Here is a 24,358-nt window from a genome sequence, read left to right as displayed (position 1 = left end):
CTCTGAAAGGCCGTGGAGTGCCGGGCACTGCCAGGCTCAGAGGAAGCTGTTGCAGATTCTGTCTGTTCTCCTCTGTGTTTCCTGGGAGGGGACATCAGGGCCACTTGGGAGTCACCCATCTGCATTCTGGCTCCTGGAAACCCATTTTCCAGGCTTCACTGTGCTCTGCTGAGCTTCTGTGAAGAACGCACTGCCAAAGTGGAGAACCCCCTGGTGCAGCAAGAGGGTCGCGCACACAGTGCGTCTGTGGTACCACAGCCCCTGGGGCAGCAGAGTGGCCGTGGACATTTCCAGGCAACTCCGCAGAGTGGTGGTTTCAAATGATTAAACTGCAGATGTGAATTCTTATTCCCCTTTTATCAAAATAGTCATGCACCCGGGGAAAGCACCCCCGGGGTAGAGGGCAAGGAGGGCAGACACGGCCCCACCCAGCGTCCCTGGGCACCACTGCAGAGGCACCACTGCTGCCAGAGCTGCTTCCAGCGCTCCCTTTCCCACCCGGGTTTCCACGCCAGGCCCAAGCCTCCACTCCACCCCGTCATCCCCTCTCCTTCCCTCTGCCTGTGCACAAGGAGAAGACGTGGCGTGGTAGGTGGTAGACCCGAGTTCAAGCTGCGACACGACATGGGTCTCTAGGCCACTCTGGGCTGCGGTCTCCTCCTCTTCTCTGCAGGGAAGATGATTTGCTTCCTGGGGGACTCAGCAGGACCAGAGCCTCCCTTCCCTGCTTTCTGTCCCTGCTCGACTCTCAGGGCCTCCACAATGGGCCCCGGTCTGCCTTGCTTGATTGACAACTTGTAGTCTTCACCTCCTCCCGCTATCACCGTTCCTGGCCTCGTGACAAAGCATGCAAATAGCTCTGCCATCTGGTCTCTAGATTCAGAGGCCTGCCAGCCTTGCTGGGGATCCCTCCATCCCCTGCAGCCCTGCGCTCCGTTGCTCTTTCTCCTAAGGCAGCGTCCTGTCCCGGGCTCTGCCTGAGGAAGTGCACTCTCTCCATCCTCCATCACAACTGTTCTACGACCAAATTCGAAACTCATCTCGGGCCCCTGCCTCTGCCCTCAGCAAACTCAGGCCCCAATGGCCTGCACTAGGAGGCCCCGTGCCTCACGCCAGCGTGTCCGAGACTCAGCTCCTGACGTTCCTAACATGCCTGAGTTTCCTCCTTTGTGAGATGTGCCATGATTTTTCACGGAGCTGTAAAGGTCGCCTCTGATTCCCACCCCCTGTACAAGCCATGGTCCAGGTCAACAGATTCTTCACCCACTTCTCCAATCTGAGCCTCCTCTGCCAGCCTCACGGCTGCCACACTGCCTCCTGGCTCTGGCCAGAACTCATGTCCTTTTCTAACTCACTTGAGCCCTAAGCAACCCTAACCCTAGCCCAGTCACCGAAGGCAGGTGGTCTGTGGACAAGCTCCAACCACCATCCTCAGGCAAGCTGATCGGTCTGCTTGCCAGCCACGCCCCCTTGATTCCTATCGAATCCTATTCTCTGAGCCTCGGAGGCTTTGTAGCCTGCTAAACAAAAGTCTGTTATCATCTTAAAGAAAGAGGCTGTGTTGGGAGATTGGAAACAATTTGGAAAAAGATATGTATGATCTCATGTAAGTCAGAATGCAGAACAGCAGATTACCAGGTGAACAGCAGCAGCTCTGTCCGGGGAACTGTGTGTAAACACCTGTGATGGCTGCGTGAGAGCGTCCCCTTGGGGTGGGGGGCCCGCCTTGGGGGGAAGGGCTCTGTAGATTTGTTTTCTTTCTTTTTGTACGTTTATGCTGCTGGAGCATCTCTAACCCAAAAACCTGAAATCCCAAAGGCTCTGAGAAATCAGAAACTTTTTTTCCCCTCTCTGCAGTGCTGGGATTGAACCCAGGGCTTCTCAACTGCTAGCACGTGCCCTGCCACCGAGCCACACACCCACCTCTGAAATCAGAAATTTTGTGAGCACCAACGTGACATCTCAGAACGTTTCAGATTTTCAAGCATTTCCGATTTCTGATTTGGGGATTAGGGATGCTCAAGCACGGAAGTCTATGCAAACAGTCCAAAATCTGAAACACTTCTTCTGATCCTGAGCCCTTGAAGAAGAGACATTCAACCTGTGTGCACAGATTTTCTGTTTGATAGTGTCTCTCTAACGAGCATGCCTGACTTTCACAAAACCTGGGACATCTCAGCTTCCCTGTGGGCTGCACTGTGGCAGAGGGCCTGGGGCGGGCAGTGTGTGGGGCAGGAGGCTAGAGGAGCCGTCCAAAGGCATGTTCCACGAGGACGGAGTTGTGACATTGCCCGAAACTACTTCTCATCAGCACAAATCAGTCAGGATAAACAGCCCACCCCGGCAAAATGAGAGAAAAGATGAAAGAAGAGAATCAGATGAGCCAGCGTCCGGGGGGATCATTCTGTGAGACCAGAAGGATCAGCGTGGCTGGTGAGCCAGGAGAGGGGTGTGTGGGACCACTCAGGACACTGCCCGCTGGCCTCGGGGAGGCGGGCATGCACAGCACGGCCCAGACATCGCCGCTACCAGGAGGGGGTGGAAAAATCAATGGACTACAGATGTTTGAATTCCTCTCCAAACGTCACAAATTTCCTAAGACAGGGAAATGCGAAACCAGGCTCATTACATTTTGAACTTGTTAAAAATCAGAGGCGGAGAGAAAACACTTGAAACCCTTAAAAATCAAAGTGCTCCTGAACACTCCCCTGCCCTGCACTGCGGTTCCTGAGCCAAAGAGATGAAAAGACAGAATGAGAAAGAGGAGAACTGAATCAAGCTGGCACCAGCCCCAGCGAAACTCTGAGCCAGCTCGAGTGTTAGGAAAGGGGGCCCTTCGTCAAAAAATAAAATGGTTCTCAGCTGGGTTGACATAAATTATCTTCCAACACAGACCTGCTGCAGGAAAGGCTTGGGATGGGAAGCTTAAGCGAGTTCCAGACTAATGGCTTATGTTTCATCTCAGATGAGTCATGACTGACTTAGGGAAGCCAGCCTGTGGAGAAGCCACAGACCCAAACATCTTGGGGACAAACAATGGCTTGAAACGTCTGTAGTGGCATCTACTTTAAGAGAAATGGGGAGTTCAACAGAGGATACAAAGACTGCGCCTCAGCAGGAATGACTCCCGGGACCGCATTACCTTGGCGACTAAATTATTAGGTCTGAGTTAACAGGCTTCTCCCACTGGAGCCTCTCACTGCTGCTTCAAGACAATTTCTACCTTCTCTGACCCAAACATTCACTTTCAACATCTGGATCCCACCACACTCCCCCACCCACATCTCCCTCCATCTCTGCGAGTCCCCCTCACAGTGAGAACAGTCTCCAGGGTCTGCACAGCTGACCTCTGGCAGGTACTCTGCCCCCCAACCCCAGTCCCATACACGAGGCCGAAAGCTTTTTAGCAATTTCCTCTTTACTGGCTTTTCATAACCCACTTCTGGGAGACATTTAATTGCCCAGCCTCAACCGGTCATTTCCAGGATGGAATCAGCTCCACGATCCAGGTGGAATATTCGCGCCCATTCCAGATTTCGCTCATTCCTTGCTCCAGGCCCCCGGCTGATCTGTACTTCTGGTCGAGGGGGTGGAGGAAAGGCTGGCTGGTTTGTCACCAGAAGCGGGAGAACCACTACCTGAACTCACTACAAGTATTCCTTGTCTGAAATGCAAGGGACAGAAGTGTCTCAGGTTTTGGACACTTCTCAATTCTCAAATATTCACATGTACCTAATGCAATATCTTAGGGATGGAACCCAAGTCTAAACAAACAAAAAATTCACTGTGCTTCATATACACCTATATCCATAGCTTGAAGGTAATCTACAGCGTTTTTAGCATGGCTACATTCTCACGGTGACCCCTCTCTTGAGGTCAAGTGTGGCATTTTCCACCTGAGGCATTACAGTGCTCAAAAAGCTTCAGTTCTGAGGGCATTTGGGGTTTTGGATTTTCAGATTAGGAATGCTCAGCCTCCTCAGGACCAACCTAGTGAGCTCTGAAGTTCCAGCGGAACAGTCTGCTGGAAATGCAAACTGACTCTCCAAAACGCAGTGCAGGGAGCTAGCAAGATGGGAAGACCACAAGCCGAGGCAGCTCCGGCAGTCCCTGGACTTGCCCGCTGGCCCCATGCAACTCGCTGCGCCTCAGAGAAAGTCAAGTCACTGCCTTGCATGTAGTCTGAGGGGGACGACACCAAACTCGAAATTTTAAAGTGTTGATGAACATAATTCAGATTACACACATATCCCTCCATGTCCACAGGCAGCTTGTTCCAGGACCCTCAAGGTACCAAAGCCCATGGCTGCTCAAGTGCGCAGTACCTGCCCAGAACCTGCACCTCTGCCACGTGGTTTAAATCATCTCCGAAGGACTTCTGACACCTACTGCGTGGCAAACACTATGCAAATAGTTGTTAGACTGTGTTGTTTAGGGGGAATGTCTGTATGTGTTCAGATCAAATGCAACCATTTTCCTGGGTTTTTTTTGTACCAGAGAATGAACTCAGGGATACTCGACCACTGAGCCACATCCCCAGCCCTATTATTTATTTTATTTAGAGACAGGGTCTCACTAAGTTGCTTAGCACCTCCTTTTGCTGAGGCTGGCTTTGAACTGGAGATCCTCCTGCCTCAGCTTCCTGAGCCGCTGGGATTACAGGTGTGCGCCACCCCGCCTGGCTTCCTGAATGTTTTTGATCCACAGTTGGTGGAATCCATGGACATGGAGCCCATGGATATGGAGGACCAACTGTATTTAAGTAAACAACATGTACACTTTAGCTTATGTTTCAAGTAACAAAATAATCTTTCATCCTGACCTGGGAAGGTGACTTGCCTTCCAGAACCAGGCTTCTGGGCAGGGCCCCCAAACTCAGCCCTTCCCCCGGAGGCCTTTTCCCCCACTGCCCTCCAGCCAAGCCTGACCATTCTTTAAGCCACTGGCTCTTGGCTTTGGGGAGTTGCCGATCTTTGAAAGTCTGGGGAAAGCTACAGGCCCTCCCCACAGGAAAGCAGGTGGTGCCACCTCTTCCCATAAGACGGGTGTGTCACTGAAGGGGTCCCCTAATCCTCTCCTGGGCATCTCAGTCAAAGCCACTCTTCCAAAAATGTCTGAGCCTCCCAAGTCCACAGCAGCCTGGGCAGAGATGGGCCACGCCACGGGCAAGGTGCACATGCTGCTGTCCTGGTCCTCGAGGTTTTGTGCTGCTCAGGACATCTTTACAAGCAGAGCGTACACTTCTCATCCACGCTCCCGCCTCTGAGTACTGAGGGGTCAAAACCGATCTCTGCTGGATGTGGATGCACCCCGGCAGGAGGCTGGCAGGAGGGTAAGCAGCAGGGCAAGGGAAGGAGGGGTTCAGCAGCTAGCAATGGGGCTGTAAGGGAGGGGCGCTGCCGCGGTGGCACCTGACCAGGGAAGGTGGGGAGGGAGGGGACCTGGCCCTGCATGGGCGCCCACAGGAAACCTGCTTCTTCTGCGGAGGCCCTGTACCTCTCAAGTGCCCCTCGAGTGTGGACAGAGGGCTTGACTGGTTCCCGTCTACTTCCTCCTTGCTCAGCCAAGACAGCTCTTGCTGAACACAGTGCACCCACTGCGAGACCCAGTAAGTCCCAACTCAGAGGTCGACTCTCATGAGCAAGACAGATGGTCTCACAGGCAAACATCACCACCCCAGGGGCTCACAGAGGGGTGACGTGTGCTTCCCGGATGGGAACCGGGGTCAGGCGCCAGCGCGTGCACCTTCTGCCATGGAGGGAATGTCCCAGGCACTCACCGGTATTTGAGTAATTCTGGAGAGTATTTTGACTTGGCTTTGAAGATCACCTGCAATGACAGGAAACAAGGACGCTGAGTGGGCTGACACCGACACCAAGCCACCACTGCCCGGTGCCCGCCTTCCCTCACACCCAGGCCTGCGCCCGTGCCCGACACAGATGCCACCTTCCGTGAGAACTTCTGTTACGTGCACCGCTTTTCAAGTTGTGCGTGTGGTTTTAAATGTTTGAGGTAGAGGTATTTAAAAATGGTTTAAAAAAAACCCAAAGTGGAGGCAGCTACGAGTTCCTGCCAGGCGCCTCGCTTCTTTTACGTGCGTGGTTGGGATCAAGAGTCCACCCTTCCCACTGGCACCAAAGTAGCATCGCTCAAGTGTGTCCACCTACCCAGTCCTGCACGTCTGCGGTCAAGATAACAAAGCAGCTCGGGCGCGCGGAAGTACTGACGGCTCAGTACCCTTGGGAGCGCCAGAAGCCCGCAGGACTGCTGAAGCACTCATGCCCATGGGTGTGGCCTTCAGCCTGGCAGAGCCTTCCAGAAGGTGGAGAGGCGGCAGAGAGCAGGAACCCACCCAGGCTCCCACTGCAGGCGGGCACGGCTGCCACTGCCTGGCAGTGAGGAGATGCGTAGACCAGTCTCACCAGGCCCCTGGGGAGCCCGGCAGAGCAACAGCACATGGGCTCCTGTGTTGGCTCTCCCTGGACCCCCAGGCTTAAGGTGGTGGGTGCACGGAGGGAGGGAAAGGGGGATGAAAGAGTGAGGGGAGAGGCCCTCTCTTCAGAGGTGATCCACGGAGGCTCAGGAGACCCACCTCCCAGCGGCTGGGCCCTGTGACCAAACCCCCCGCCCAAGAGCCCTCCTCCTGCTTCTGTGAGTCTGGCTCCTAGGTCCCACATAGTGGTGACAGCGGTGCTTGTTCCGCTCAGTGGACGTCCTCCACCCCCAGGTCAGCAAGTCCTGGAGACCTAGCCCAGCATGGTGGAGACAGTCAACTGTACTGTGTTACATACTCGAACTCTGCTAAGAGGTAGATCTTAAGCGTTCTCAGCACAGAAAACGAGAGTAACCATGTACAATGTCGGAGTGTCCATCATCGGTGGTGGGAATTCTTCACTACACACACACACATCGAAACCTCACATTGCACACCCCGAAGTACACTTTTGTCAATTACATCTCAATAAAGCTGGGCAAAAAGGACTCATTCCCTGCTGCTAAGTGAACTTCTACATGGACCTTCTAAACCTGCCCTTGGCCTCTGGACCTCCCTAGGCCACAAGGTTCCCTGTTCCCCAGAGCCCCCCCGCCACCAACCTGCATCACCCTCCTGTCCCCTCCCCCCCCCAGGAATCCCCCAGTCACCGGGCCTCCCTCTGCTCAGCACTCTGCATATGGCCTCCTCTGAGGATCTGCTCAGTCCCTGCAAGTATTTTTCTAAGGGACAGATGCATATCGCCTGGGGCCAAAGTAAAAGAGCGCCCAGCAGAAGCTTGGGCTCTGGTGTGTGCGGGGCACAGGCAGCCCTGGAACCACAGTGGGCACAGTTAGGTACAGCTGTCCCTCCTCTGAGGAGGAAGTGGGAGCAACTGGTTTGCTGGATGGGTATCTGAGGGGAACCCCAGGAAATCCTTAGTGGATCCCAGGTGCCTGCGGATTCAGAGACTGTGGGCTGACACATGGGGAACAGGAACAGCCATTCTAGAAAACACTCTTCTGATGACCTTCTCAGCAGTTCTCGGAATTTCAGGTGCAGAGGAATCCCCTGGGGAACTTGTGAAAAACCAACTCCCAGCCCCCCTTTTGGAGATCCCAGTCCGGAGGCTGGGGAGAGGCCCAGGGATCTCGAGTTCAGTAAGTTCTCCAGGTGATCCCGACCGTGCCAGGCAACGGCTCCTGGGGAATGCCAGCCCAGAGAATGAGCTGCCATCAGTCAGTGGTGTCACCAGGTGGGGGAGAAGGGGGCCCAGGGAAGACACCCCACCCACACTCACGTGCCCCCACAGAGGACTCCAGGCCCGCACTGAGGGTGGGTCGCAGGTATTCCCACAGGTTTCAGGCAAGCACCTCCCGCTTCTCCACCTGCCCGGGGCTCTGCAGGTGAGCCGGCCAGCCACCTGGAGGAGCGATGGGGTTTCTGACGTGAGCTTTGTGGCCATCCTAAGTCCCTTTGGAAGTAGGTAGGAACTAGGGGTTCACCCAGAAATCCACTAAGGTCTTAGGGGCTCTGGTAGTGGCACCACAGTGGCAGAGCCAGTGTCCCTGCCCGCGTCCTGATGGCCAGCCGCATCACCTGAGGTATGTCCCTGCCACCCACAGTAAGGAGGAAAGTTAAGCCTCACTAAGGAGCAGGGAACAGATTCATACGTGACTCTCCTGTGGGACAGGACAGGGGGATCTCGTTTTCAGTAACAGAGGCTTCTTCAAAATATCAAAGCCAGGAGAAGAAACTACACTATCCTTTTTTAAAAACTCGTTCCACCTTGTCAGAGAGATATAGGGTTTTATTTCCAGACTGCGCCACGGTGGGGCTCATTAGAGTCAGGGGACTCATTCCAACTCACTCATCCACTCTACCTGACACCCTTGTACTGCAACTGTGTCACCCCAGGGCATCACCCGGGGTCTCCAAGGGAGTGGCAGCCCCAGCCAGGGGACAGCTAGGGAATAATGTCCTGGGGACTGGGCTCTGTGCCAAGTGCCCTCAGGAATGAGGAAGAGGATGTGAGCAGCCTGGCCTTCGGGGGGCCCGTGGCGTTCCTGGAGAAGCAGGACCCACACACCCAGAACCACAGCAGCAGTCGCCGAAGGGCTCCGGCTTCAGCTGGACTTGCAGGTCGTGGGCTCAACCTTGGGTTGGCCACATCAGCTCTTTACTGTTCCTTGGCACCTGCTGCAGATGTAGCTCTTGGTCACAGGAGGACAAAGGAGGGGGCCTGGGTGGATTAGGGTTCATCCATGGCTCCTATGCAGTCTCTGCTCCTTCCCACCGCTGGGACAATGCTGTGTCTCTTGCCTCGGACCTGCAGAATGGTATCCCCGTCAAGAGCTACAAAACAGGCGGCCAGTCCCGTGGGCAGTGTAGCCCACCCACCCCGCCCTGCCACCACCAGCCTCCCCCACTCCTTTATAAAGAAAGCGTTTCTCTGCTTCCCGCAGTCCCTGGCCCCTGCAGCTCTCTCCCTTCCTAGATCTCAGTGAAAGACAGGGTTTCCTGGGATGCTCATCAGGATTTGGTCCAGTCTGAGTCTGTAAGACATTCACAGGCTTTGCCCTAATTCCACTTGTAAGAATTTACTGTTTCTCAAGCTTTTCCGACAGAACTGGAAATTAATAATAAATGTTACTGGAAATAATGTCATGTGAACAAACAGACTTAGAAACCATTAGGGATGCACTTATTTTCCCTCCAGGAATTCTCTTTGAAAAGCGAATATGTTGTCGATCTCCAAGAGAAATGCATGGTACAAGGGGCTCATGGTGCCCGGAGGCAGCCTGAGGCCAGGCCAGGCCAGGAACGTGCGCACCCTTGGTAAGAGATGCTAAGGATCCTCAGTAGAAAACTTAACACCACGACAGAAAGAGAGGAGTCGGGTGGGGCCAGAGCAAATGGCCAGCTCCATGACCAACAGAGAAGGTGAACACAGGTGTGTGTTCAAAGCAAATCAGAGGCATGGTAGATTGGAGGCAGCCTGGGCCCGGGGCTAGGGGAGGTGGGCAGTGACTGCTAATCCGTAAAAAATGTCTAAAACTGACCGTGGAGATGGTGGCAATCTCTGAGAATATAGTACAGCTGTCAGCCGCTAAAAATAAAAGGACAGGGAGGAAGTCCGGGAGGTGGCCCCTCTGCTGGGTGGAGGCGACCCGTAGGAGGTGAGGCAGGATAACACTCCGCCTCTCTCTGGGCAGCCAGGGAGGCCCTGGGGGAAGTTGACAGCCAGTGGGCTGCGGCGCCGGAAGTGGCAGCGGCCAGTGGACTCTAGGCGCAGCTCCTCTTGAAAACTGAGTGCTTGACAGGCAAGAGGTCACTGAAGGGTGCGGGAACCTTGTTCCTAAGTCTGGGTGACCCAAGGAGGGTGGTGCAGGTGGAGGCAGGGCCCACGGAGGGCACCCCGGGGAGGGAGGAGGGAAGCAAGCGCCCAGCAGGCCAGGAAACTGAGGCCGCAGGGAGGACGGACGGGGGGATGGCGAGGTCACGCTGCAGGTTCCCAGGGGCTTAGAAATGGATGGTGAGAACAGAGCCCTGCCTCCTCCCCTCTCTTCCCCTCCCAGGAAGTCTGCACAGGTCTTTCCAGGGGCTCCCCTGTGGCAGTAACAGGGACAGAGGACAGGGGAGGTGCAGGAGCTGCTTAAGGGACACGCTGAGCAGTAGCTCCCAAGGAGGCCCTGCAAATCCAGCTCCCGCTGCCCCAGCAAGTTCCTTTTGGTCTTGGCATCACGACCCCTGCTCCTTAAAGTCCCAGTTAGAGCCCTGCAGGCCCTCGGGGGCCGTGACGGCAGCCTGACTGGGCTTCCCTGTGGCCGCTGGAAGAGGCCCCGGCCTGCCTCGGAGGGAGCCTGGGGACCCTGTGAGGTGACGCAGTGGCCTCCTCACCCCCGCCACGGGTGGCTGCGGTGCCCCAGCAGCAGCCCCGAGCCCTGTACCTAGCCCTCCCGAGCACAGCCGCTGACGTATTTGTTCCTATGGACGCGGAGAGGCCCGTGAGCCGCTGAACTTTCCTCCTGACCCCGTAAATCACAGCCCGCTGCCTGGCCGACCTCTCCCCACCCTCTGAGCTCCTGCCGCCCATGTTTTCTGTGACTTCAAGCTGGCATTTGCCGTCTTACAATTATGTTCACTAAGGTCACATCGGCTGCTTCTGGCAGCACCGTCCCACGCTGCTCTTTGTGGGTACATGCGTCCAGTGAAGCTCAGCACAAGAAACCTCTGCTGTCCCCGAGGCAGCCCGACTGAATGAAGCTCTGTGCTTCCAGGCTTGCATGGGGTTCAGAGTCCCTCTGTGTGGCCATTCTGCTTTGTAAACCCCACAGTGACCTCCTCAGAGGCCCTCGTCGGCGACCCACCTCCTGAAACGCTGCCCCCAGAAAAGGACAGACACGGGGACACTGAATTCTCACACCCTGACCCATGGGCTCGTGGTCCTGCCTGCAGGCTGAGGCCCCCAGGGGAGACCCTCCAGGAACAAGGGGGTCTGAAATGGAGTGTGCCAAGCAAACTCAAGGCCAAAGAAACAGCCTCTCTCACACGGTTTTTAAATGCATATATGCAAATACCTTTGAAAATGCGGCAGACTGATGATAGGACTTTTTTTTTCTTGGTACTGGAAGGGAGCCCAGGGCCTGGCACACCCTAGACAGGCGCTCTGCCACTGAGCTGCACCCCAGCCCCTTGAACGTTGTACGATGTATCACCATCGTACAGAAAGGAATTGCTAAGCCAGGGGACCCCCACTCAGCCTCACCAGCCCAGAGCGCTGCACTTTGTGCCCCCTGCTTTGTTTTCAACAGAAATGGCGCAGCCACCTGGTCCAGCCCCGCTGGGCTCTACGCTCTCCCAGGTGATCACAGTGGCCACCCTCTCGACCTTGGTGTTTTTATACCCAGCAGGCTTGTCTTTTGCTAGGTGTGTGACTCAGACAACCTACAGGACGTCTCACAGGGCTTTACTCTGCTCACAGAGGTGCCAGAGCCTCCACAGCCCTCTGCAACTTGCCGGCTTTCCCACAACAGCTCTCTGTGGAAACACATGGCTCTGCTCCCGCATGTTCACAAAGGTCCCACCATCTAAACAGGCCATGCCGCGTATCCACCTCCAACAGAGCTGCCTTACATGGGCTCAAATCCTGGCTCCACCAATTATCAGCTGTGTGGCCTTGAGACAGTCACCACACCTCTCTATGCCGCAAGTACCTACCTCCCCCGTAAAGGAGACTAATAACAGCACCCACTCTGTGGGCTTTTGAGACACTGAGGTGAATTAACTATGAAGAGCACTTAGACAAACACCCGACCCTGACAAGTACTCTGTCTGCTGTCCCCATGCCGTGGCTGCTGGGACTGTCTGTCCTCACACGTTCCCAACCATGATTCTCAATTCGCAACTACTTGCCTGATGTTTTCTTGACCATAAAAGGAACTCTAACGCTCACAAAGGTGAGGAACACAGATGCGCATTCAGCACCTGCTCTGGTTCCTCTGGCTGCCCACTTCCTGAGACACTGGGGAACTGGGCAAGCCCCGAGGCCCTGGTCTCCCCAGCGCCAGTCATGAGTCAGCCGTGCAGTGGGGCAGGACAGCCAGCGTCCCTGAAGTCCAGACACAGGACCCTCCCTTTCTGCAGGACTCCCTGAAGAAAAGGAGGCGGTCCTAGGGCTCTGCCTGGAGGTGGTCTCTCCTAGAGGCCAAGGGCAGGACTGCCTCCTTGCTGTCAGTCATTTCTCTCCTTCCAAATGTCAGATACCGTCTGCGGGTCCTGGGACTAAGGACTGGCCAAGCGAACCGCCCACGCACACTCCAGGGTCCGAGGCACTGAGCGACCGACCCGCCAGGCCTGCCGTGCACACAGCCCCGCAGGAGAAGCCGGCCGGGGGCTGACAGGGCAGCTGGCGCTGGGAGCCGAGGACAGCCATATCCCTCCCCTCCACCCACCTGGGGGTCACACCAACCAACTCTCACAAGCCCCCAGTAAAGTCAGACTCCACTGGCCACGGGCCGGCAGCCAGAGCTCCGGGAAGCTGCCGCAAAGGAAGAAAGGAGTCAAGGGCTGTGTGGGATCTCCCGTTTTCTTCTCCACATGCAACCGGTGATGGGGACGCTGGTCACCAGCAGATGGCCAGGTGTCCCATGCAGGTCCTCCATGCCCGCCTGGGAGGTGGGGTCTTGCTCACTGGGCAGTACTTAGTGGCCGTGTGGCAGAACCTCTGACTTGACCTCTGACGCCCCGCTCTTCTCCCCTTCCTACCATTCCAGAACCCCACGCGGTCAGGGCCTCGGGCCACCGGGCTAAGTGCTGCCTTCTCGGGACGCCCCGCAGCGAGCAGCCACAACCTGGCGCCTCTTGGCAGAGCGAGACACGAGCAGAGGTCCGCGAGGGATTTCTGAGGACACTGCCTTCCAGAAACGTGCCTTCTGCTTTCCCCCCTCACATTCCCCGTCTGGAATGTGGGGTGATGGGGATGGAGTGCCTCCCAACTGCAGTGAGCTGAGACACCAGGAGGACCCCACCCTGAGGGAAGGGGGCGCTGCTCCCACCCTGGACCCCTCGGTTCTTACTGGGTGAAAAACGAACGCCCTCTTTGCTCCCTGTGTCTGGACGGCCCAGTTACGTGTGGCCAGATGCAACCTTGGTCCAGCGGCTCTCCCCCGGGGCTGGCGCTGTGCACAGGGGACACGGGGCGGGGGGCTGGGATCCCACAGCACTGCTTCAACTGGAATCAGCGTCCGTGCGCACACAGGAATTGGTGTGAAGCCACTCTCCTCCTGGAACTTCCTCAAAGAGCGTCCTAAAGACGAACCCACCCAGAGACGACCCAGGGTTCCCGGAGACACGGACCCCATTAAAGGAAAAGAAGCACGCCGGGCCGGGCAGCCCAAAGCCACAGTGCGCCGCGTCTCTGTTGGGGCCGCCCAGGTCCTGGGTCTTCGTGGGTCAGCTTCCACTCCTGAGCCCAAGGGGCGGGTCCTGCTCACTTCCTGGTCCTGTGCTGACTCAGAACACACAACCGCCCTTGGGGGAGCTTCCTCCATGTGTGATCACGGGCCCTCCGTGACATCCTCTGCACTCAAACCCCAGAGCTCCCCGGGGTATCCTCAGCCTTCTCTGGCCTCCTGAGAGCTTCCAGGTCCTGTTCCAGGACCTGAGTCCACTGCCCTGGGGAGCCCCACAGGTGACCCTGCGCCTGGCTTCGAAGGGGGCAGTGCCATGCTGGCCCTACCAGTTCAGTAGAGGCAGTAGCCTTTGGATCCCTGAGGACAAACTATGCAAAATCTACCAAGGAAGTTAGCAGTGAAAAATGTCTGAGCCCCCTGTTCCCACAAGCGACGTTCTGCTTCAGAAGTAAGAGAGGTTTCCAAGAGAGACTTTCCAGAGCACCTGTGCCCTTGCCGAACGTGCCGTGGTATTAGACGATGCTCCCGAGTCCTTCCACTGGGAGAAGGGCCATGGGAACCTGGGTTGGTGGGGGGAGTGGCATGGTGCAGCAGAGCGCGGCTCCTCCCAGCGCTGCCCCTAACTCACTGCAGGCAGGGCTTTAAGGGACAGCAGTCAGGAGGGTGACGGACAAGTCCTCACCCTGTCCGGAACAAGGAAAGGAAGTAGGATGGCTGATCCCAAGCAGGGAGGACTCGGGAGGAAGTGACAGGCTGTCACAGAGGAGGCCCTCCTGTGCTGCGCTCGGCCCGGGGTGGGGGGGCGCCAAGCAGACATCCGCCCCGCCACTCTTCACCCTCGCCTTGGTCTGGACCCCAGGAGCTGCCCCAAACCAATGTGGGCAGGGCCCAGGCTCCAGCCCACCTGTAGCAGGTGCAGGAGGAAACAGCCTCACACTGTCCACCACAACCCAAGACCAGCCGGGGAGCTGACCTGGTCACCCAGCTCTGTCAGAAGACATCCCCATGCCAGCAGCATCCAAGAAATGGCCTCTAGCAGGAGGGCCAGGGTGATGGGGCGAACTCGCAATGGCCTGAGCTACAGGCAGCAGCTCTGACCGAGCTCTGTCCCCCAGCCTCTCTTGGTGGATATCTGGGTTTTGGAAATATTTTTATTTCATTTTCCTGCAGTTTTTTTAATCCTAACAAGACTTACTGCACATGGATTTGACTTATACTTAAATAACATCAAAGCCACTGTTGTTTTAAACAAGCGTCCTTGAGGGAGAACCATGGAGGTGAAGGAATAAAGCCCCCAATATCCCACACCCCGCGTCTGGAGTCGCCACTGAAGAGGCCGCTGCTGAGGGACACCAGCCAGCTGCACGAGGAGAAACCAGCTACGCAGTCCGTCCTCCCAGGCCAAAGCCAATTCCTCGGAGGTGGGAATGCACTGGAGCTTGCGCACAGCACGGCTACAGAGGCAGCAATGGAACCACCCCACTGTCCATCAGCCACAGAAGAAGAGGCCTGGGAAGTTCAGTCACAAGCTACCATGTGACGACCTCAAAACAACGTGCTAAGTGAGAGAAGCCAGGCACAGAGGACCTGAGTGCTTCCTTCCATGGAAGTCTCCAGGACAGGTCCAGCCACGCTGCGGCTGCCAGGGGGGAGGGGCGGGGAGGCGGGCACCCCTGCATGGGTGCCCCCTCGGCCCAGGGAGGAGCCAGAGCCTGCCTCTGACTTGCCTGGAGCACTTGCCAGCAAGATTACAGAGGAAAGGCGGGTGGGATCTTGGAAACCACAGCCCCAGGGCAACTCCATCTTCAAAATGTGAGCTAAGAATAGCATTCAAAGGTTATTTTAAAAAGAAGGAAAAAAACACACGCAGAGACCGCAGGTGGCTCACAGGCCCAGAGCTGGCCGGAGTCCTGCAGCATGACCCGTCCCACGCCCATGGCTGGAGGGCATCAACCCTCTGGCGGAGTGACCTGCTCAGGCTTTGTCTGTCCTCACAGGTTAAGATGCTAAACTTCAGCAGCAGGACAAATAAAAAGCGACATTTAGGAGCCTCTGCAAACCTCTGTAATGCCCGTGTCCAGGTACTGCTGGAATTGTTTGCCATGGCTATTCCTGTCCTAAAAGAATCGGCCACCGGAAGGTCAGAACCAACAGGCATTCGGTCAGAGAAAGGCTTCCTTCTCCCACGGAAACACAAGGTCACAGGGGCTGGCTGACGGAAGCAGCCCTTGGATGCCATGACTGGGTTGTTCCCAAACCCCAAGAGCCTCGCAGTGACAGTCCTCTCTGGTCAGTCCTCCTTTGCTGCCCCGCCCCTGCCCTCAATTCCCCCTCACTCAGAGTCCAGCAGCTGCTGGGAAGGACAGCCTGGGGACAGCATCTGTGGTCAGCCATGGCCTGAGCTGGGCTCCTAAAGACACCTGGGCAATGGTACTGGCCTTAGGACAGTGGTCTGTCCCTGCCTCTGCTTGTCTGACCACAGAAAGGTAAAGGAGAAAAAAATACAGCCAACGCTGCAAGAGCTAAGGCGAACGGAACCAACTGCAGGGAGTTCCGGGGTGACAGAGCCCTGCTTCCGCTGGGAGCAGAGGTCGAGAGCTGGGTTTCTGATGGGCTGTGAAGTCGACTCCTTCCCAGAACGCTGAGTGTACTAAAGAAAAGTAGCCCCTCTCAGCTGGCAGGGGATGGTCCTGAGGCACCCGAGCAGACAACCAGCAGAGAATAAGCAGCTGTGCAGAAGAGAGGCCTGGGGACCCGTGCTGCACAATCGCAAAGCTCCTTCTACAGAGCAGGTGCAGGGCGAGTAGACCACACGCAGCCTCTCCACACACACACACACAGGCATGCGGCAGGTATGTGCATACACATAAGCATGCACAGATACAGGTACACACACACAGGCATACACAGGCACAGGTACACACACACACACACAGGCATGCACAGGCACAGGTACACACACACACACAGGCATGCACAGGCACAGGTACACACACACACACACACAGGCATACACAGGCACAGGTACACACACACACACACACAGGCATGCACAGGCACAGGTACACACACACACACAGGCATGCACAGGCACAGGTACACACACACACACACACACACACAGGCATGCACAGGCACAGGTACACACACACACACACACAGGCATGCACAGGCACAGGTACACACACAGGCACAGGTACACACACACAGGCATGCACAGGCACAGGTACACACACACACACACACAGGCATGCACAGGCACAGGTATACACACACACAGGCATGCACAGGCACAGGTACACACACACACAGGCATGCACAGGCACAGGTACACACACACACACAGGCATGCACAGGCACAGGTACACACACACACAGGCACGCACAGGCACAGGTACACACACACACAGGCACGCACAGGCACAGGTACACACACACACACAGGCACGCACAGGCACAGGTACACACACACACAGGCATGCACAGGCACAGGTACACACACACACACAGGCACGCACAGGCACAGGTACACACACACACAGGCACGCACAGGCACAGGTACACACACACACACAGGCACGCACAGGCACAGGTACACACACACAGGCACGCACAGGCACAGGTACACACACACACACAGGCACGCACAGGCACAGGTACACACACACACAGGCACGCACAGGCACAGGTACACACACAGGCACGCACAGGCACAGGTACACACACACACAGGCATGCACAGGCACACACACACAGGCATGCACAGGCACAGGTACACACACATGTGCATGCACAGGCACAGGTACACACACACAGGCATGCACAGGCACAGGTACACACACAGGCACACACAGGCACAGGTACACACACATGTGCATGCACAGGCACAGGTACACACACACACACCGGCACACAGGCACAGGTACACGAACACACACAGGCACAGGTACACACACACACACACAGGCATGCACAGGCACAGGTACACACACACAGGCAGGCACAGGCACACACAGGCACGCACAGGTACACACACACAGGCATGCACAGGCACAGGTACACACACACACACAGGCATGCACAGGCACAGGTACACACACAGGTACACACAGGCACAGTACACACATGTGCATGCACAGGTACAGGTACACACACACACAGGCATGCACAGGCACACACACACAGGCATGCACAGGCACAGGTACACACACACACACAGGCACACACAGGCACAGGTACACACACACACACAGGCACACACAGGTACAGGTACACACACACACAGGCATGCACAGGCACAGGTACACACACACAGGCACACAGGCATGCACAGGCACAGGTACACACACACAGGCACACACAGGCACAGGTACACACACAGGCACACACAGGCACAGTACACACATGTGCATGCATGCGCATCCACACACAGACTCGCAGTTGGCAGAGCCAGTCCTTCCACTGGCCACTCAGACCCACATGCACACACCCAGCAGCACACACAGTGACCAAGGCAGCCGGTGCCAGGCCAGGGCCTGGGTATGGTGCTAGAGGTCAGGCCGAGCACTGTCCCTGCCCCATGTGCCTCTGTGGTCCCAGCTCCTCGATGAGACACCTCGGGGCCAGCGCACCCTACTTCTTCACAATCAGCAAAGGCCTGGAGCCTCCCTGTTCCCAGGCCTCGCGCAGGGCCCGGCACGTGACAGGTACTTGATAAGCAGTTCTTGACGGACTGACTGCCAGGGGCCACAGCAGAGCCTCTATTCCTAACACCACCACCTCCCTCTTCTGGGGTCGAGGGTGGAGACAAAGCCCCTGGTTAAACGTTCAGTGGCCTCCTTGTCCAGGTCCACAGGATGAGTAGCGTGGTATGTGCAGCAGGCACAGGGGCTACAGGGGTGGCAGCCGATGGCCGACTGGCCATATCCTCCCCAGGGTGTGCTGAGAGCAGGTCACTCAGCAAACAGGAGAACTGCGACGTGGAGGGGCAAGTCATCCTGATGGCATGGTGGGCCGGGGCAGGGCAGGGCAGGGCGACTACGCAAGAACCTGGGCTCAGAGGCATCAGGACGTGGACAAGCGAGTTCTGTGCTCCAGTCCGAACGGCGTCTGCTGGAGCCTCCAATCCACAGGATAAACACTGGCTCCCGCGGCCCTGGTAAAGCAGCAGCCTCAGGGAGGGCAGTCACTGACGGCAGAGCCAGGATTTGAACCCAGTACCGCCCACAGGCTCCCCGCTTTTCCAAACACAAGCCCTTGCAGGCCCTGTGCCCTTAAGGAGCTCCCAGCAACCCCTATAAACCTCAGGCACCCACCATGAGCCTCAGGTAACCAGGATGAAACCACCGTTCCCGACGAGCGCAGTGTCCCAGGGGCCCCCAGTACCAGCCGACAGGAGCACGTGACTAACAAACCATCCCTGCGCCAGCCAAGTGGAAGCCTGTGAAAGTCTTAGCAGAGACCAGGAGCGCCCAGACCCCAAGAGACGTCAGCTTGCAATCGGCCCGAGGCGTGAGGAGGTCACAGCACCTCTCTGCCACTGAGAGGCCGCACCTCTCCACTGTGTGCCTCAAACCACTGGCCAGCAAGGGCAGGAATTTGTCAGGGGGCTGGACTGAGCAGGGCTGGGCCCATTCCACCCAACTGACACGTGGCCACAGAGGTGCTGGGAAGCCCATGGCCACTCCACGCCCCTCTGCCCCCCGCCGTGCAAGCAGACCTGCCCGCTCACTATCTGCCTGCCCAGCAGCTGCAGCGTGGGCTTCTGAGCACCTCCCCAAGACCTGGTGATGGAGGGCATGAGGCCCGGTGGGCAGAGACCCTGTACACGCCCTGGTTTTGAATGTGCTGTCCCACTCCAATGGCCCCACGGGAAAGGCCATCCAACATCCTGGCAGCGCAGCACGGCGCGAGGCCTCAGGCGTCCAGGTCCCGCCACTTCCCCAGGGGAAGGACGGCCTGGGCTCAGCTGTGCCCAGAGTTGGAGCCAGGGCCCACTGCTGGAAACAACAGGTCCTTAATGCTCCACGTCCCGAAAGAGCTCGAAATTTGTGTGCCCGACACCCATGCTGCACACAGAGGGCCTGCAGAGAGTCAGCAGAACCAGTCCTGCCACTGGCCGCCTCCCCACCACCCGGGCTCATTAGAAGGTTGAGTGGAGACAGGAAAGGGTGCTCATCAGCCTGTTGGCAGGAGCACCTCAGGCCAGGTCACCGAGGGAGCCTGGACAAGCACCTGCCAAGCTGGAACCTGCAGGCCTAGAGGGCGTGGGCATCAGAGCAAAGGGTGAGAGAGGGAGGCCTGGCAGAGCCTGGGCACGAGGAGCCTGGAGGGTGGCGCCTGCTTCCACCTGGGATTTCAGCAGGTTCCCAGGCAGGGAAGGAGAGGGGGCGGGAGGGTGGGCCCAGGAGGAGACCTGGTGAATACCAGTCACCTGTGCAGCTGAGTGGAGGAGAGGCCGACGTAGCCCCCCGGCTTCATGGGAAAGGCAGAGTCGGAAAGGAGATTTAAACTGGACAGAACGATTTAATAACCGAGTGTGACTGGAACACGCAGATCTGCCCGAGAGTTCAGTGGGGCTGAAGAAGAGGTTTAACGGGGAAGAGTTTCAAAACAGGAATGTGGGGGAAAGTAAAGCAAGGGGAGCCTGCTCCACGATCAGCCTGCTGCAGGATGTGGGCCACGGGCAGGTGGCGCAGGTGTCCACAGCTGTGCAGTGTGTATGTGAGGCACAGAGGCATCATGGGGATGCAGGGGACGCAGGGGTGGCAGAAGAGCACGGCTCCACACCCATCCACCGCACAGGGGGGTGCAAAGCCTCATCTTTGAGTCCCAGGGGGAGGGTAAGGGCGCCCTCCTATGGGCTACTGGAGGGGTTACGATGAGGAAGTGTACCAGCCCCAAGGATGTGAGGACAGAAAAAAGCCCCCTCCACCTCCTGGACCCTGCCTCCAGGAAGCTCCCAATTCCAAACCTCTGCCACACTGCTCCCTCCCTTCCCAGCCGGCCTCCCGCCTCAGAACCCACCTCTGTGAAGACTCAGGGCCTGCTCCAGTCCCCCAGGGCTTCAAAATCTATTCCTGCCATCCCTTGAATCATGAGTTAATGCCATATGTATACTTTTTATTACCCAGCTGCCCCCAAACCACCACTTAACTACACCAGATGTACAGTCTCTATGGCCCTAAATGCAACTGAACCCCTACTTAATTGTAATAGATATATTTTGGATCTCCCCAAATCTTAAGGTCCTGGAGAACAAGGTGTTTGCATTTAGTCTGGGTACATTTCCCATTCTGAGAGACTTCCGATGCACCATAAAGACAAGCCTTACATTCAATGTCACAGATGTGGGTGTAAGTCCTGGCTGAATCACTAACCTGTCTGTAGAATGGACAATATCAGGGCTTGTTCAGAGGGTTGTTGTGAAGCACGAAGACACTCTGCTCAGAACGGTGCCTAGCGCACAGTGCGCGCCACCCTCCCCCTCCCGAATCAGATTGCCTTGGTCTGAGATGGAGCTCCCCATTTTAGGTGCTGCCAATGGCTAAGAATGCTGTACAGGACAGTAAGTGTGTGGGAACAGCAGGAGAGCAGGGGCACTGCTGGGCTGGCATCACGGGGTCAGCCTCTTAAAGCCACCCACCACCCCCGGAAGTTCCAGCGTTCTTGTCTGGAAGCCAGGAACGGCTCTGCCTGCCAGGGTCTGAGATGCAGCCCTAAGTGCCGCCACCTCTTGCCTGCCTCCCTAGACCTTCAGGAAAACGCCCTTTGCTACAACACCTGCCTGCCTGGGAGACAAAAAGAAGACAAGGGCCATGACTTTGGGCCTCCTGGCCAGAGTGGCTCTGTCTGCCTGGTCACTTTTTCCCTTGCTCAGCATTTACTCACCAACCAGCAGACAGTGCAAAAACTGTGCAGCCCAGTCCCTGATCCGGCTCTAAGTTCAGGATTTGCATGTGATTACCAGAGACCCATGGCAGTTCCTCACATTCTTCCTCCTTCCCAAAAGGGTCAGGAGTCAAGATGTCAATGTGTGATATTGCTATCATCAGTTCTTGAAGGGAACACCAACTTACTTTTTGCATCTGGCAGGAACCACCCAATTTGGATCCAATTACAAAGCCCAGTGTCTGCAATGTAGCCCACTGCCTGAATCAATTTGCAAGTTTAAAAGTAATATTTGGACAGACAATACCATTACTCCTGGACTGGAAAATATGCTGATACACCGGACGCATGAGAAGGCTCTCAGCCAGACCCACTGAATGTTAATATCAACTAAACATCACATCTGCCATCTTAAGCCAAAAATATTTCCTCCAAATTTTCAGTTGGTGACTGTCACTACACCAGAGCAATTATTTTTCTTTCTTTCTTTTTTACTCAATGACATTTTATTTTGAGAAAGACAAGCTGTTAAAAGGCATGGAAGGTCTGCGTGTGTGTGGCCTCTGCCCAGGAGACAGCTCTCACATTACCCTCACCAGGTGACACAGCTGGAGCCTTTTCCCTGGGCAGTGTCCTAGCAAGAATGGACATTTTCATACTTGGAATGCTAATAGGAATAGAGATAATGATGATGGTGGCAGTGCTGTTAAACCTCTGTGCAAGGCTCTGCATTGTACTTGCAAAGTACTTACATTAATTAGTGCACTTTCATTAAGCCAACAGGTAAATCAGCAGCCAAATGAATTCACATGCAACCTATTAGCTTTTTAACAATATGCCTCATAAAATGAATCCTGCGCCTGTAAAAGAGCCCCGGTTAACCTTTATGGTTTTTTCTTGGGGCCTCTCAGATGAGCTCAGACAGCAAGCCTGACCTCCTGCCACAGCTGGGGAGCTGGGTGTGACCCCAGACTGCTGTTAGGCAATCCTGTGGAATGAGTTGGTCAGTCACACTTCAATAAGGCTCCTAAGCCTGAGGTTCAAAACACCTCATCAAAACCAGGCCGGGTCCACCCTGCCATTACTCAAAAAAGGTAGTGTCCGGCCTCAAAGTGGGGCCGATATGTAGATGACCTTCTCAGGTCGGGCTCAGGGGCCTTCAGACAGGCAGACAGGGGTGAGGCGGGTACTGTAGAGGTCAAGCCTCCCTGGTGTGTACCCTCCATCGGTACCGAATCTCATGCATGCAGAAGATGCAGCCTCGCACGGTGCGCAGAGGCGCTCAGGTACCCACCAAGTGGTGCTGAGCTAAGGGGGCGAGGGACTGGCGGCCCCAGCCCTCCTCTTCCGTCTCCTCGCCACTTTCGGGAACGGGAACGAAGCGGGTTACTCAGAAGGAGGGAGGGAGGGAGGCAGGTGGAACCGGCTCAGAGGGCCCCAGAACCAGCGCCTTTCCCGTCTGCGCGGCGAAGGAGACCGCCCCCGGCCGCCACCCCCAGGTCCAGGCTGCTCCACCAGGTGAGAGCCCTGCAGGCGCCCGGCGCCGGGGCTGCGTCCCGCGGCTCACCTGCGTGAAGTACAAGTTCATCAGCGTGAGGGTGAAGAACTGCAGGCACACGGGGAAGCAGTAGAGCAGCCAGAAGACGAAGGGGCTGAGCGAGTTGGCCGCCACGAAGTCTTTGAAGTAGAAGGAGAAGAGGACGGTCCGCAGCGAGGCCCAGAAAAGGCAGAGGAAGAGGAAGACGCTCTGGTAGCTGAGCCGCTTGTGGCGGTAGCGCAGCACCAGCCAGAGCTGCGCGTAGATGAACACGAAGAGCAGCGCGTAGAACACGGTGTAGACCACCGTGAGGCCGAGCTTCACGTAGGGGGGCACGGCCGGGGTCAGCGTGGGCGGCAGCGAGTCGTTGTGCGCCGGGTCCCAGGGCGGTGCCTCCATCGGGCCGGGGGCGCTGCGGCGCGGCCGGGGGCGCTCGGGTCTCATCGGGGCTCCCCGCCCCCGCCCCCGCGGGGGTCTCCGCGCATCGCGCTCCGCCGCAGCCCCGAGGCCGGAGGAAAGAAAACAAGCGGCACTTCCTCCCGCGGCACCACATGATTCCCTGGGCGGCCTTTGTCTGCGATTGGCAGCGCCGCGCCCCCAGGACCGCGCGCCCGCGCACGGCACGGCGCGCCCGGCCCGCCCATCCCGGCCACCGCACCGCGCGCCCGCTCCCTCCCGGGCACCGCACGGCGCGCAGGGTCCAGCCCGCCGCCCACCTGTAGCACCGCACGTCCGGGGGACCCGCCGCCCCGCCCCGCCCCGCGCCGCGCCAGGGGTGGGGGCCGCGCTCTCTTCCTCGTAGTCTGCTGATGACAACTGGTCTTGCAGGAGTTCTTTTCGTTTTAAAGCAGACACTTTGCCAGCTCTTTCCCCACCCCCTTTAGAAATGAAAGGACCCTGTGGCTACGAACTGGACAGCGTCTGGAGTGATGGTCATTTCTAAATCCAGGAATGCCAAAGACGGGGCTTGTGACTGGGGTCGCTTGCACCTCCGGATGAGGAAAGGGCCGGTGCTCGCCGCGGTGACTGGGCTCTTCTCGCAGAGACCCTTGGGACGCGCCCCGCGGCCCGGCTGCACCCCCCCGGCTCAGAACCCGCTGGTGGCGGAGGCGCCCGGGTGTCGGCACTGGGGAGCGCAGCCTGCCAGGTCGGTCCAGCCCACCCGGTGGCGCGGCCTGTCCACTCCTCCCAGACAGAGAAGTTGACTCAGTTTACTCCCCCAGGCGCCGCACTACTATTACGCTGGGAGTACTGGGAGTTGGAGAATGTTCTGGGCGGAGCAGAGAAGCCAGGCTGCAGGGTGGAAGCTTGCTAGGCAAGCAATTCGAGTAAACAGAAGAAAGAGTCCAGAATTTCTAGGGCTCCAGCGATCTCTTGTGATTCCTTTTTTCATCTTAAATGAAACTCAACTTCCTGACCAATAGTGTGTTCTTTGTCTTGAGAGACTGGTGGAGCCAGGATCGGGTGTTCCTCGGAAACACCTGTTGTTTTCCACCCCCACCCCACACCCCACCCCAGTGAACAAGGCCGGGTGCTCCTTTGGAG

General features: G+C 57.0%; 1 protein-coding gene across 1 annotated transcript in view; it reads right to left on the bottom strand.

Annotated features, from left to right (window-relative positions):
* Gpr137b (G protein-coupled receptor 137B) overlaps positions 1-23,542 on the bottom strand; it is a 40,498-nt gene extending 16,956 nt beyond the window's left edge. The window contains exons 1-2 of the mRNA XM_047520566.1: positions 22,844-23,542; positions 5,780-5,829 (exon numbers count right to left, since the gene is read on the bottom strand). Of these exons, the coding sequence (XP_047376522.1) occupies positions 5,780-5,829; positions 22,844-23,257 (464 nt within the window). The 5' untranslated portion in view covers positions 23,258-23,542. The remainder of the gene's footprint in view (positions 1-5,779; positions 5,830-22,843) is intronic.
* Between the last annotated feature and the right edge of the window lie 816 nt (positions 23,543-24,358).

The sequence above is a fragment of the Sciurus carolinensis genome, chromosome 12 (assembly GCF_902686445.1).
Source record: "Sciurus carolinensis chromosome 12, mSciCar1.2, whole genome shotgun sequence".
Classification (NCBI taxonomy): Eukaryota; Metazoa; Chordata; class Mammalia; order Rodentia; family Sciuridae; genus Sciurus; species Sciurus carolinensis.
This window is presented reverse-complemented; position numbering and strand designations above follow the sequence as displayed.